The 16159-nt window shown below is 45.0% G+C and overlaps 1 protein-coding gene across 1 annotated transcript in view; it reads right to left on the bottom strand.

Moving 5' to 3' along the window:
• LOC124719623 overlaps window positions 1-16159 on the bottom strand; it is a 60582-nt gene that overhangs the window by 32340 nt on the left and 12083 nt on the right. Inside the window, exons 3-4 of the mRNA XM_047244840.1 lie at window positions 10349-10476; window positions 2146-2321 (exon numbers count right to left, since the gene is read on the bottom strand). Of these exons, the coding sequence (XP_047100796.1) occupies window positions 2146-2321; window positions 10349-10476 (304 nt within the window). The remainder of the gene's footprint in view (window positions 1-2145; window positions 2322-10348; window positions 10477-16159) is intronic.

The raw sequence follows: 16159 nt of genomic DNA, 5'->3' as shown, positions 1-16159 counted from the left end.
GCGGTACGTTTGTATCGAGACAGATTTCCAGAACGAAGGTGTCCCGACAGGAAGACGTTCGAAGCAATTGATCGGCGTGTTAGGGAGCACGGAAGATTCCAGCCCATGACTCGCGACTGGGGAAGACCTAGAACGACGAGGACACCTGCAATGGACGAGGCAATTCTTCGTACAGTCGACGATAACCCTAATGTCAGTGTCAGAGAAGTTGCTGCTGTACAAGGTAACGTTGACCACGTCACTGTATGGGGAGTGCTACGGGAGAACCAGTTGTTTCCGTACCGTGTACAGCGTGTGCAGGCACTATCAACAGCTGATTGGCCTCCACGGGTACACTTCTGCGAATGGTTCATCCAACAATGTGTCAGTCCTCATTTCAGTGCAAATGTTCTCTTTACGGATGAGGCTTCATTCCAACATGATCAAATTGTAAATTTTCACAATCAACACGTGTGGGCTGACGAGAACCCGCACGCAATTGTGCAATCACGCGATCAACACAGATTTTCTGTGAACGTTTGGGCAGGCATTGTTGGTGATGTCTTGACTGGGTCCCTTGTTCTTCCACCTACGCTCAATGGAGCACGTTATCATGATTTCACGCGGGATACTCTACCTGTGCCACTAGAACATGTGCATTTACAAGTACGACACAACATGTGGTTCATGCACGATGGAGCTCCTGCACATTTCAGTCGAAGTGTTCGTACGCTTCTCAACAACAGATTCGATGACCGATGGATTGGTAGAGGCGGACCAATTCCGTGGCCTCCACGCTCTCCTGACCTCAACCCTCTTGACTTTCATTTATGGGGGCATTTGAAAGCTCTCGTCTACGCGACCCCGGTACCAAATGTAGAGACTCTTCGTGCTCGTATTGTGGACGGCTGTGATACAATACGCCATTCTCCAGGGCTGCATCAGCGCATCAGGGATTCCATGAGACGGAGGGTGGATGCATGTATCCTCACTAACGGAGGACATTTTGAACATTTCCTGAAACAAAGTGTTTGAACTCACGCTGGTACGTTCTGTTGCTGTGTGTTTCCATTCCATGATGAATGTGTTTTGAAGAGAAGTAATAAAATGAGCTCGCGTTTCCAGACACATGTTCACATAACATATTTTCTTTCTTTGTGTGTGAGGAATGTTTCCTGAAAGTTTGGCCGTACCTTTTTGTAACACCCTGTATATTCACATCAGTTCCTATGATGAACTTAACTGGGGATGTCAACTGATCATCTTCGTTTCAGAAGACCTTGTCCACTTCCCAGGCACATCCATGTCCAGACTCCCCTACCAACTTCTTCAGGTATAACTGATGAAGTCTTTCATTCAATTGACTGAGTCTAATTGTCCATCCTAATCCATGTTTTCTACCTACATAGCTGTTCCACTATATGCCACCTAAAATAATTCAACAACACCGCCACAAGACGTACCTACTGAGAGCTTACCCATTACCACATTGGAAGCCACCTTATCACCCTCCAAACTTCCAGCGTATCTCCTACACTACTCCTTTCCATGGCCCCCTATGTCAACCCTCTCTCTCACAACCTCCAGTATTTGCGCTCTATGCTACGGACTGATTTAAACACAACAACTACAGGAAAAAATATAAGAACCTCAACTCTGCTGCCATCTTCCCTCATCGCTGCTTGGATTTTTCCGTCGTCAATTGAGATGAACATGATTTGTGGCCTCATTTCCTCACCCATTGGAGGCCAGTATCTGGGCTAGAGTCGCTACTTCACTTCAATAGCGTAATTTCTCCCGCAGGTGACATTTTTTTTGTCCCAGATAAGATGAGGAGACGCTCATCATTGTTTCTACAAATTATGAAAATTTCGGAAGTATCTGCAACAATCAATATTTCCTCAACTCAAAGTAGTAACACCATTCGTTGTGTTCGTTTTCTCCGCTCGTCTGCTGCATTATACGTGGCACATTTTAAGACTAAATACGAACCAAGGCTAAACGGAATCAAAAAACTTTGTAAATGACTCTGTAACCATCTCCTTATCTGCTGTCTATCAATCGTTGTTCTTTACTCCATTCTGAATTAAATGATCCCAGTATTTACTCTAGCAGTAATTAATGCTTCCATGGAAAAAATGTGAAATAAACTGTAATAAATCGTACCTGAGTATCAAGCGGCCCGGCTTGTCCTTGTCTTCTTCCACTTCGAAATGCCCTATCTCTTTGCTGGCGTATTGCATGTCGTGTACCAGTCCGGTTAATTTCGTGTGCAGCATGTCCTTCACACGTTGCACGTCCTCAATCCACCCGTGGAGTTGCTGATCACTCGTGCGGTTACCCTGAGACACACAGAAAACAGTTCAGATTACTTGCATAGCATTCACAGGCAGCAGCCTGACTTAATTTACAGTAACATCTACCACTATTACATAAAACTGAAATTACTGCCAGCGCATGAGTGAAGTACATTCAGTTTCGCAGGCATTAAAACATTAATGCACAGCAGATGCCTACTGGGGTTTTACTAAATACACACATTTCTCAAACTATGACACCAGAGAAGAGTTGTTGTTGTGATCTTCAGTCCAGAGACTGGTTTGATGCAACTCTCCATGCTACTCTATCCTGTGCAAGCTTCTTCATCTCCCAGTACCTACTGCAGCCTACATCCTTCTGAATCTGCTTAGTGTATTCATCTCTTGGTCTCTTTCTACGATTTTTACCCTCCACGCTGCGCTCCAATACTAAATTGGTGATCCCTTGATGCCTCAGGACATGTCCTACAAACCAGTCCCTTCTTCTTGTCAAGTTGTGCCACAAACTCCTCTTCTCCCCAATTCTATTCAATACCTCCTCATTAGTTATGTGATCTACCCATCTAATCTTCAGCATTCTTCTGTAGCACCACATTTCGAAACCTTCTATTCTCTTCTTGTCTAAACTATTTATCGTCCACGTTTTACTTCCATACATGGTTACACGCCATACAAATACTTTCAGAAACGACTTCGTGACACTTAAATCTGTACACTATGTTAACAAATTTCTCTTCTTCAGAAACGCTTTCCTTGCCATTGACAATCTACATTTTATATCCTGTCGACTTCGACCATCTTCAGTTGTTTTGCTCCCCAAATAGCAAAACTCATTTACTACTTTAAGCGTCTCATTTCCTAATCTAATTCCCACAGCGTCACCCGACTTAATTCGACGACATTCCATTATCCTCGTTTTGCTTTTCTTGATGTTCATCTTATATCCTCGTTTCAAGACACTGTCCATTCAGTTCAGCTGCTCTTCCAGTTCCTTTGTTGTCTCTGACAGAATTACAATGTCATCGGCGACCCTCGAAGTTTTTATTTCTTCTCCATGGATTTTAATATCTACTCTCAATTTTTCTTTTGTTTCCTTTACTGCTTGCTCAATATACAGATTGAATAACATCGGGGATAGGCTACAACCCTGTCTCACTCCCTTCCCAACCAATGCTTCCCTTTCATGCCCCTCGACTCTTATAACTGCCATCTGGTTTCTGTACAAATTGTAAATGGCCTTTCGCTCCCTGTAATTTACCCCTGCCACCTTCAGAATTTGAAAGAGAGTATTCCAGTCAACATTGTCAAAAGCTTTCTCTGTGTCTACAAATGCTAGAAACGTAGGTTTGTCTTTTCTTAATCTATTTTCTAAGATAAGTCGTAAGGTCAGTATTGCCTCACGTGTTCCAACATTTTTACGGAATCCAAACTGATCTTGCCCGAGGTCGGCTTCTACCAGTTTTTTCCATTCGTCTGTAAAGAATTCGCGTAAGTATTTTGTAGTCGTGGCTTATTAAAATGATAGTTCGGTAATTTTCACATGTGTCAACACCTGCTTTCTTTGGGATTGGAATTATTATATTCTTCTTGAAGCCTGAGGGTATTTCACCTGTCTCACACATCTTGCCCACTAGATGGTAGAGTTTTGCTACGCCTGGCTCTCCCAAGGCTATCAGTAGTTCTAATGGAATGTTGTCTACTCCCTACTCCCGGAGAGCTGCAGATATTTCTTGGTAGTTGACATTAAAAACGTCTGGATGCATGGGTACATACCCTCGTGACGATATGCCCGACTCAGATGTTCTGGGGCTGCCAGCAACATCGAGTTCCTATGTGTAGAGCCACATGGCGTGGCTGGGACTCGAAGGAGATTCTATTCAAACTTTTGAACGATTTTCGAAAATAGAGGGGTCTACTCCGTCAAAATATTTCTCGTTACCAATGCTGTCAGAAACATGAAGACATGTCGCGACCGTTTGCAAACGCAATGATAGACATCAGCCTCTCCATATCAGAAAAATTATCTGAATTAATTGTGCACACATGAATTGTCAGCTCGATTCAAAATTTTGTATCGTTTTCCGTTGTCTGGCTGCTCGCTTTTGCCGAAAATTTCAGTTTGTTGCTTGTCATCTAACATGATGTCGTATATATCTGAATACGTCTCGAATATTGCAGATTTGAAGGAATGTAGCACGGTTTATTGACCTTGCGAGTTTCAGAGGGGAAAAAATGAGCCTGTCCCAGTCGTTCTAGCTGACCATGACAGAGAAACCAAATCGGAGAAGATGTTTCGAAATAACTCCAGTGGATGAAAAGAGAATTCTGTGGAACGATGAGGGTTCCATGTGTCAGTCTCAAAAATATAGAATCGCTTAGCAGCCCGTGTGTCTGTCCGATTGTTAAGAACCCTTTCTGCTAGGAACTGGTATACGTATCAGGTTCAAATTCCTGTCATATATTAAAGTCGGTGGTCCCAGTGAGGTATCAAAATTTTAAGCTTACAAGTCACTGCAATCAAAAGCTGCGGCCATTTATGTCAATATATTGATACTCGAAAACTCACTCGTGAAACCCTGAAACGTGCTTTCCGTTGATCTAGAATAGTGAAACTTGGCAAGATGCAAGGTTTCACAGTAAAAGGAAAACATTCCGAAAATTATTAATCTGGGATTATGAACACGAAAAAATGCTTCTTTGTCCTGTTTTTATCAATCTGTCTATTTGCCTGTCCGAGTGTTAAGGTCCTTTTTTCTGGACCAGTTTTGGGTACGAAGTTCAAATTTATGTCACATATTGAGGTCTATGGTCCCTTGGCGTTGTACAAATTGTAAGTTTATAAGCCAATGCAATCAAAAGATACGGCCATTTATGCTACATATTTTGATACTCGAAAACTCACTCATCGAAACCTATAGGGTGCTCCCCATTGACTTAGAATCATGAGATTTGGCAACAACTAAGTTTTCGAGTACAAGTAAAGGAAAAAATCTGCAACTTGTTACGTTGTAATTATCTCAGAAAAAAATATCTTTTGCCATTTGGAGATACAATGCAGTCATCATCTGTTAAAAGCATAACATATTAACGCAGAGTACCGGGCGTGAGTCGTGCTTGGGTAGCTCAGATGGTAGAGCACGTGCCCGCGAAAGGCAAAGGTCACGAGTTCGAGTCTCGGTCCGGCACACGATTTAATCTGCCAGGAAGTTTCATACCCTAGAATACATACATAGTACATGTGTTGCGAAACAACCCGAATCACCTAAGAAAGCAAGTCTTCCGGTCCAGACGGAATACCAGTCAGGTTCCTCTCAGAGTATGATGACACAATAGCGCCTTTCTTAGAAATCATATACAGCCGCTCACTTGACGAAGGGTCTGTCCTTAAAGACTGGAAAGTAGCACAGGTCACACCAATATTCAAGAAAGGAAATATGAGTAAACCATTGAATTATAGACCCATACCACTGACCTCAATTTGCAGTGCGATTTTGGAGCATATACTGTACTCGAACATTATAAATCATGACATCTTGGGTTGTCGGGTGTTCTGCCGGATATCAGCGTCGTACTTGCACAATATTTCGGTCACGTAGCTCGAGACCTTCATCAGGTGCGACCTGAGACTGCTCCTCGAGTGGACCTGGTCCAGTATTTATGCCTATGGACTTCCCCCTCCACCAACGGCTGCAGGCGCTTCCTCTGTGGTCCGCGCCCATTCCCTGTGACCTGCTGGAGCGTTGCTGCTCCGTTTTCCGTCCGCTGCGGTTCTAGGTGTTCCCTCTGCGGTCCGCGCCCACCAAACCCGCTGCTGGGGGTTTCATCTACGGTCTGGGGTACCAGGCGTTCCCCCTGCGGTCCGCGCCCGCTCACCACGACCTGTTGGAGCGTTGCCGCTCCGTTTTTCATCTGCTGCGGCTCTGGATGTTCCCTCTGCGGTCCGCGCCCACCAGTCCCACTTCTGGGTGTTCCATCTTCGGTCTGGTGCTCCTGGCAGTCCGTCATGGGCTCGTTTACCATCTCCATGTCTCTGGTTCTTCTGTTTGTGTAGTGTTGCAGCTGGCCCCGTTGCTCCTTTAACAATTCCAGAGCCGGATCCCAGGCTCTGCTTAGCTGGTACCCTGTGTCACGATTCATAAGATCGTCAGCCATTTTAATCTCAATCGATTCTCTTATGACACTGTCCCAAAATCTGGGTGTTTGTGCTAGAATCTTGGTATCCTCATACTTCATGGCATGATCTAGCTCTAGACAGTGTTCAGCAATGGCTGACTTAGTCACCTGTCTTAATCTAGTGTGCCTCTGATGTTCTTTGCACCTGATCTCCACAGTTCTTGTCGTCTGGCCAATGTAGGACATGCCACATTGACAAGGTATATTGTAAATCCCTGGTTTTCGTAACCCCAGGTCGTCTTTGACACTCCCCAGCAGTCCCCCGATCTTGTTGGATGGACAGAAAACACACTTGATATTGTGTTTACGCAGGATCCTACTGATTCTGGCAGAAATAGAGCCAGCATAGGGCAGATATGCCACCTTCCTTGCTTCATCTTGGCCTTCTTCAGGAACCTGTGGTATAGTGGCTGGTCGGAGTGCCCTCTCAATTTGTCTCTCCGTGTATCCATTCTTGGAGAAAACTGTTTTGAGACGTTCTATCTCTGTGGGTAGATTCTCTTGGTCTGATAGGGCACGTGCTCTGTGGACCAAAGTCTTCAGAACCCCATTCTTCTGTGCAGGGTGGTGACAACTGCTGGCCTGCAGATATAAATCAGTGTGTGTAGGTTTTCGGTACACACTGTGGCCAATTGATCCATCTGCTTTCCTCTGGACTAGTACATCCAGAAATGACAGCTGGCCATTCTTCTCCAGTCCCATGGTGAACTTGATATTAGGGTGGCATGAGTTAAGATGTTCAAGAAACTCATTGAGCCTGTCCATCCCATGTGGCCAGATCACGAAGGTGTCATCCACATACCTAAAGAAGCATGTGGGTTTAAATGTGGCTGTCTCCAATGCCCTCTCCTCAAAACTCTCCATAAACATCCAGAGCCGCAGCAGATGAAAAACGGAGCGGCAACGCTCCAACAGGTCGTGGTGAGCGGGCGCGGACCGCAGGGGGAACGCCTGGTACCCCAGACCGTAGATGAAACCCCCAGCAGCGGGTTTGGTGGGCGCGGACCGCAGAGGGAACACCTAGAACCGCAGCGGACGGAAAACGGAGCAGCAACGCTCCAGCAGGTCACAGGGAATGGGCGCGGACCACAGAGGAAGCGCCTGCAGCCGTTGGTGGAGGGGGAAGTCCATAGGCATAAATACTGGACCAGGTCCACTCGAGGAGCAGTCTCAGGTCGCACCTGATGAAGGTCTCGAGCTACGTGACCGAAATATTGTGCAAGTACGACGCTGATATCCGGCAGAACACCCGACAACCCAAGATGTCATTAGATCGCCGGGAAAGCCTGAAGAGTTACATTATAAATCATCTTGAAGAAAATGACTTATTTATACATAACCAACATGGATTCAGAAAATATCGTTCTTGCGCACGAAGTAATGAGTGCTGTCGACAAGGGATCTAAAATGGTTCAAATGGCTCTGAGCACTATGGGACAACTTCTGAGGCCATCAGTCCCCTAGAACTTAGAACTACTGAAACCTAACTAACCTAAGGACATCACTCACATCCATGCCCGAGGCAGGATTCGAACATGCGACGGGAGCGGTCGCGCGGTTCCAGACTGTAGCGCCTAGAACCGCTCGGCCACCAAGGGATCTCAGATCGATTTCATACTCCTAGATTTCCTCACAACTATTAATCAAATTGCGTGCGTGTGGAGTATCATGTCAGTTGTGTGACTGTATTTGTGATTTCCTCTCAGAGAGGTCACAGATCGCAGTGATAGACGGTAAATCATCGAATAGATCAGAAGTGACATCTGGCTTTCCGCAGGGTAGTGTCATAGGCCCTCTGCTGTTCCTGATTTACACAAATGATCTGGGTGATAATCTGAGCAGCCCCCTTGGAATGTTTGCAGATGACGCTGTAATTTGCCGTCTAGTTAAATCATCAGACGATCAATTTCAATTACAAAATGATCTCGAGAGAGTTTCTGTATGGTGCGAAAAGTGGCAATTAACACTAAACAAAGAAAAGTCAAAGTCATCCACATAGGGACTAAAAGAAATCCAATAAATTTTGGGTGTACGATAAAATGCACAAATCTAAGGGCTGTCAATTCGAGTAAATACCTCGGAATTACAATTACGAGCAACTTAAATCGGAAAAACCACGTAGATAATATTGTGGGGAAGGCGAAACAAAGACTGCGCTTTGTTGGCAGAACATTTAGAAGATGCAACAAAACGACTAAAGAGACAGCCTACATTACACTTGTCCGTCCTCTGCTGGAATATTGCTGCGTGGTGTGGGATCCTTACCAGGTAGGACTGACGGAGGACATCGAAAAAGTGAAAAGAAGGGCAGCTCGTTTCGTGTTATCGCGCAATAGGGGTGAGAGTGTCACTGATATGATACGCAAGTTGGGGTGGCAGTCACCGAAACAAAGGCGGTTCTCTTTGCGGCGAGACCTATTTACGAAATTTAGATCCCAACTTACTCTTCCGAGTGCGTTAATATTTTGTTGACACCCACCTACAGAGGGAGAAATGATCATCATAATAAAATAAGAGAAATGAGAACTCTAACGGAGAGATTTAGGTGTTCCTTTTTCCCACTCGCCATTAGAGTGTGGAATGGTAGAGAAGTAATATGAAAATGGTTCGACGAACCCTCTGCGAGGCACTTACGTGTGAACTGCAGAGTAACCACGTAGGTTTAGATGTAGACTACTTACAGATTATACTGAACCAACATCAGCGAACTTTGACTTCTCTGACATAAATGCGCTCTGAATTATGACTTGTATCAGTGTGCATGAGAAAGATATAGTTATGTTCTAGCTTTTGTAGACTAATTAACTAGTGTTCTTCAATTTCTGCTCGTGGTCTTCCTATAAAATCACTTCATCTGCTTATGCTATGATTTTCGTGGCACCTGCTGTTGAGCGTTGGCAAAGTACCCTTATGATATTTTCCATGACAACATCCATATCAGTGCGTGAAACTTTATCTGTTATCTTATTAGACACTGCAATTCCCTGCCTATACCTCTCCGACCCCTACCTTCCTCCTTACACTGTTGTTGTGGTCTTCAGTCTTGACACTGGTTTGATGCAGCTCTCCATGCTACTCTATCCTGTGCAAGCTTCTTCATCTCCCAGTACCGACTGCAACCTACATCCTTCATCTCTTGGTCTCCCTCTACGATTTTTACCCTCCACACTGCCCTCCAATACCAAACTGGTGATCTCTTGATGCCTCAGAACATGTCCTACCAACCGATCCCTTCTTCTAGTCAAGTTGTGCCACAAACTCCTCTTCTCCCCAATTCTATTCAATACCTCATCATTAGTTACGTGATCTACCCACCTTATCTTCAGCATTCTTCTGTAGCACCACAATTCAAAAGCTTCTATTCTCTTCTTGTCCAAACTGGTTATCGTCCATGTTTCACTTCCATACATGGCTACACTCCATACAAATATTTTCAGAGTCCTTCCATTAGGAGTACAGATTCCGAAGAAGCAAAGATGCATGTCCTGACATAAAATGCCAGACAATAGACTCTAGACCAGTCTCCACTAAATCTGTGACTAACAGGCTTAGGCTAGTAAACCAGGATCTGATGCAAAGTTTCCTAAATCTGTTAAAAAAGTAGCGGGAAAATACAAAAAAAGGAAAATACAGACGATTTGCTTCCCTATCCTTGACCATTCCGAGGTTTGCCTCCCTGTGCCAAAGCCGCACAAGGCCCACAAAGTAGAGGTCGGTTCAGAATTCTAGCAGAGGGTTAGCTTTAGAACTGGGCAACCAGAGACAGCTCCAGTGTGAACTGGGAAACAGGCTCCGTGAAATGACCAGGCGGTGTGTGTCATTTTCTCACACCTCGTACATATAACACAGTTTATAAGAGAGCAAAAATCACCACTTACCATATGTTCGAATGCGAGGGGAACGAACAGCTGTGAGAAGTGCGTCGCGCTGAGCGACAGCAGCTGCGACAGGTCCCGCCAGTAGTTGGAGAGGCGTTCCCGGTAGAGCGCCGCCTGGGCCTGCAGCCCTGCACAGGACGGGAGAAGACGTGCTGGTGAACAAGTCGGGGGCTCAAACCTCTGTGGGAGCGCAGCTGTCACTTCCTGCCCTCACAGAGTGTGCGCAAGCAGCATTCACCTTCTGAAACTACACTCATGCTCACAAATTAAGGATAATGCTGATACGTGGTGTAACAACGCTCTGGTGGGCGGTTTGCGGGTTTAAATCACCTCGGGGTTTTGTTTGACCTGCGGTCGTCGCACGGTGGCGCTGGCAGCAGTCCACATACGCAGAGGTGTGTTGGTGCATGTCAGAGTACGGTGCAGCGAGTAAGTGTGCAGACGTTTTCAGACGTGCTAATGGTGACTGTGTGTTCAAAATGGCTCAAAGAACACATATTGATGACGTTCTGAGGGGTAGAATACTAGGGCGACTGAAGGCTGGTCAAACACAACAGGTCGTAGCACGGGCCCTCCGTATGCCACAAAGTGTGATCTCGAGATTACGGCAACGATTCCAGCAGACTGGAAACGTGTCCAGGCGCTACAGTACGGGACGTCCACAGTGTACAACACCACAAGAAGACCGATATCTCACCATCGGTGCCCCCAGACGGCCACGGAGTACTGCAAAGTAGCCTCGCTCGGGACCTTACCGCAGCCACTGGAACAGTTGTCTCCAGACACACAGTCTACAGACGACTGAACAGACACGGTTTATTCTCCCAGAGACCTGGAAGGTGCATTCCACTGACCCCTGGTCACAGGGGAGCCCGTAGAGCCTGGTGTGAAGAACACAGTACATGGTCATTGGAACAGTGGTCCCAGGTTATATTCACAAACGAGTCCAGGAATAGTCTGAACAGTGACTCTCGCCTGGTTTTCATCTGGCGTGAACCAGGAACCAGATACCAACCCCTTGAAAGGGACCTGTATGCAGGTCGTGGTTTGATGGTGTGGGGTGGGATTATGATTGGTGCACGTACACCCCTGCATGTCTTTGACAGAGGAACTGTAACAGGTCAGGTGTATCGGGACGTCATTTTGCACCAGTACGTCCGCCTTTTCAGGGGTGCCGTGGGTCCCACCTTCCTCCTGGTGGATGATAACGCACGGCCCCACCGAGCTGCCATCGTGGAGGAGTACCTTGAAACAGAAGATATGAGGCGAATGGAGTGACCTGCCTGTTCTCCAGACCTAAACCCCAATCGAGCACGTCTGGGATGCTCTCGGTCGACGTATCGCTGCACGTCTTCAAACCCCTACGACACTACAGGAGCTCCGACAGGCACTGGTGCAAGAATGGCAGACTTTACCACAGCAGCTACTCGACCACCTGATCCAGAGTATGCCAACCCGTTGTGCGTCCTGTGCACGTGTGCACGGTGATCATATCCCATACTGATGTCGGGGGACATGCGCAGGAAACACTTTCGGAACGGTTTCTTCAACTTAACAATACCGTGGACTTGCAGACCTGTGTCGTGTGTGTTCCCTACGTGCCTATGCTATTAGCGCCAGTTTTGTGTAGTGCCACGTTGTGTGGCGCCACATTCTGCACACATCCTTAATTTACGAGCATAAGTGTAGATGAATATACACTGTCAGTAATCGTAAGAGTTACAGTATGGATTCCATGACCAGACTTTACGAAGCTCATATTCCAGCGACAAATTTAAAGAGCACATCAGGCAGAGCGAGAGGACTACCGCCACCTAACGTAGTTTTCACTCATAAAAATTCTTCATACATTGCCTAAGGGTAGAAGTATGAACCTATTTGAAGAAATGAAAACGTACAGCTACTTAAAAAACCAGCCACACGACTTGCTCAGCAATAATACAGATTTAAGAAATAAGAGGCTTGAGATAATTTCCAGTCAGTTTCATGTGCTAATAATAGAAGGTAACATAAATGAGGATGTGTAGTTTGCCTATTTGACTTTGACTAACTGACAAGCATAGGACGTGGAGATTTGCACAGAATCGTGTCTATGCCGGTTTTATAATGTGAGTAGTCCTTATTGTATGAAGTGTTTTGCAAGAGCAACAGAAATAGCCCGTCTCCCCCTAAAAGTCCTAAGCGCCATAGAAATCTATGACTACATTTGTACTGGTATGGTACCTTACATATTAATAGTACATTTTACAATTAGGTAGTGGTACACATAGTGTTCTGTAATTTGTGGGAAGTATCCCATCAGACATTTTTATCTCAGTTTATTGTATTTCTTCTTTTTTTATTTGTCCTGTGGATCAATTCATGTATGACGGTTGTTGTGAAAGCGATTTATGCCTTTATGATGTTAATCTGCTACATTGAATACACATCTAAAATTATATATATATATATATATATATATATATATATATATATATATATATATATATATATAGATTATAACTGCCATGTTTCTATGACCATCCAAGCTACTGTAAGCCTTTGAGAGTAGATACCGTATGTGTTGTTCCACCCTATCATAATAAACCAATTCCTCATCTTATTCCCTCACATCATATGACTGTATCGTAATACAGAATGTCACATTCTGTTATCGAATGTACACATGATATTAAGATACTCTGATATAAAACGTTTACTGTGGGATGTACAATCACTGATGACAGCAAAGAAAAAACGACTTGTGAATATATTCCCCCCACCAACTGCCTCACTTGCCATGTAAACAGTGTACCTGAACAGTGATTTGATGCATGTTATGTTACCATCGGTAACAATAAATCTACCTTATGGCATTTCTATGATCCTTACGCTGATGTACTCTCAACAAACAGATACAACGATTAGGTATATACATGTCAGAAGGTTCGTAAATTTTGACATCTGCTGAGGCACAATGTAAGTGATTTTTGGTTTCAGCATTTTTTGTAATGTAACTACCGTATGGATGGCTTAATAGTGCCATTCCGTACATGCCCTCTGTCCTTTATTTTTCAGCTTTTGCTGTATAACACTTGATAATGAGCATAAAACAGAAAATACAGTCATAAAAATAAACAATTTTTACAATTAATAGCAGCTATGTTGTCTTTTAAAAAACCATACTGTGTTGATTTTAGGCCTATGCGATGTTTTTCGACCTTAGTCCTTATGCGATCTTATTTTCAGAACAGAAAAGATGCACTATCCGATCAAAAGTAACCGAACACCTGGCTGAAAATGACTTACAAGTTCGTGGCGCCCTCCATCGGTAATGCTGGAATTTAGTATGCTGTTGGCTCACCCTAGGCCTTGATGACAGCTTCCACTCTTGCAGGCATACGTCCAAACAGGTACTGGAAGGTTTCTTGGGGAATGGCAGCTCAGTCTACACGGAGCGCTGCACTGAGGAGAGGTATCCATGTCGGTCGGTGAGGACTGCCACGAAGTCGGCGTTCCAAAACATCTCATATGTGTTCCGTATCATTCACGTCAGGACCTTGTGTCTTAAGAAAAAAAGGTACACTAGCACGAACTCAACCCTAGCAACCGAACCCCCGCTCCCTCTTACAAAATGGCCATAATTATGATAATATACATTTTAGACCTCTGGAATGTACAGCTTTTAAGCTTCTGCACATGCAAGGTTGCCTGTAACTGGCTTCGCCCTGCTGCAACTGCCTAATGCACAAGTGCAAAGTACTGTACATTGGGGTGACATCCAGAGCCCTAATACCGCTTCATGTTGAAAGCGCGGGAGTGGGTGTGTGGAACTGGTCACATCTGCCCCATGTGTTTCGAAACTTTGTTCTACAAGTAGAACACATGTTATTTAACATGAGAAACAGGTAAGCAATATCAGCAGATTGTATGTCCATGTCATGCACATATATGGTCAATATTGTTTAGCAATATTCTAATACTGATATTCTGCAGCGCTTATATACACACATCAGAAAAAGGTTTGCGTCACCTCGAATCAAAGAGTTCCGGAACCTGTACAGAAAATTAGAATAGAGATCAACATAAACATCATTTTCGCCCATTTTATTGCTCATGAAAACCTCACATTGCATGTTGTACCACCATACAGCGAGACCTTCAGAAGTGGTGGTCGAGACCGCTGTACACACCTCTAATACCCACTAGCACGTCCTCTTGCATTAATACATGCCTGTGTTTCTTGCGGCATACTATCCAAAAGTTCATCAAGGCAGGCACTGATGGTCTTTCGTCCCTTCAACCCACACAAACCAAACCATCATCAAGACACTATTGGTCCTGATTGCCCCACTCCTCAATGGCGATTCGGCGTAGATCCCTCAGAGTGCTTGGTGGGTCACTTCGTCTATAAACACCCCTTTTCAATCTATCCCAGGCATGTTCGGTATGTTTCATGTCTGGACAACATGCTGGCCACTGTAGTCGAGCAATGTCGTTATGCTAAAGGAAGTCATTCACAAGATGTGCACGATGAGGCGCGAATTGTCGTCCATTAAAGCGAATGCCTCGCCAATATGCTGCCGATACAGTTGCACTATCAGTCGGAGGATGGCATTGACGTAAGTACTGGGGCTAGGCTGGCACCACCCCAAAGTACCGTTATCCAAGATGGCGGCGATGACGTCAGCTAAGATGGAGGCAATGACGTGAATCAAGATGGCGGATTTTGGTGGGAAGTTTCAATTTTGGCAGGAAAGTGCGACGCCTCCCTCGCCCATAAAAATGGCATGAAGTTCAAATTCCAACATGATAATGCGTCACACCAATCTCTACTAAGCAAAGAAAATGGCGGGAAAAAGGACTATTATTTAACCAATTTCAAGCAGGTGTGTTCTCCACTGAGTCTGGACTCCAACTAGCTTAGTCATATCGTCGCCACCAGAGGACGCCACCGTGATGTGAGATCATGACGCAAGTACCATCATTCAACATGGCTGCACCCGGTGTATCCACCACGAGCTCCAGAGCCCAACCGGCTTAGTTCATGTCGTGCCCACCAGAGGGCGCTATCTTGAAGTCACTTGATGACAAAAGTTCGTCTGCTCTTCCCACACGGACTCTGTAACCGGACACTCGCCGCATCGTCGGCCCGTGAGCGACCGCTTACATCACAGCCTCAAGCCTGCACCTTTATGCTTGTGCCAGATGTAGTCTTCCGTAAATATGCTAACTAAAGTAACACTCACATTGTGCATCTAACCTATCCATTACCTAAGTACTTAATTCCATTTCAATTTTAATCATATTCAATAAGTCAATTTACAAGTTCAATTTTCAATGATCAAATGAGAAGTTCCACATTTTCCCACTATCAGCACGTTCATGACCTAGCACCCCCCCTACCCCTAGAATGCTGCATTCCTACTGGCTACTGCATTAGTCATGTGATACGACTTCATATAGGTGAGAACAGGGGTTCACTATACTTTCAACTACTTTTCAAGGTCCAGACCGCCACCTCTTCCTAGGAACCGGCGCCGAGTTTGAATTCTGGCAGTAAAGAAAGGTCACTTGGGATTTCGCTACCAACCTAAGAAAATTGTTGCAGACAAAGCTCACCACCAATAACCTAAGCCTCCAGGGCGCAACCTCTTCTTAGGGGTTGCTAGTAAAAGGACTCATCCGGCACTAGGCTGATGGAGAGAGGAAGGAGTTTACTTTATTTATTTGGGAGCAATTTATGTAGGGATGGAGAATATGTATCACAGAACACACGCTCTGACATGGCCCCATAGCATAGAGACCTGCAAACTACTCCTACATAACTCA

This window comes from Schistocerca piceifrons, chromosome 11 (assembly GCF_021461385.2).
Source record: "Schistocerca piceifrons isolate TAMUIC-IGC-003096 chromosome 11, iqSchPice1.1, whole genome shotgun sequence".
In the NCBI taxonomy this organism is placed as follows: Eukaryota; Metazoa; Arthropoda; class Insecta; order Orthoptera; family Acrididae; genus Schistocerca; species Schistocerca piceifrons.
Note: the sequence above shows the minus strand (reverse complement) of the source record. Positions and strands in the feature narration are given on the sequence as shown.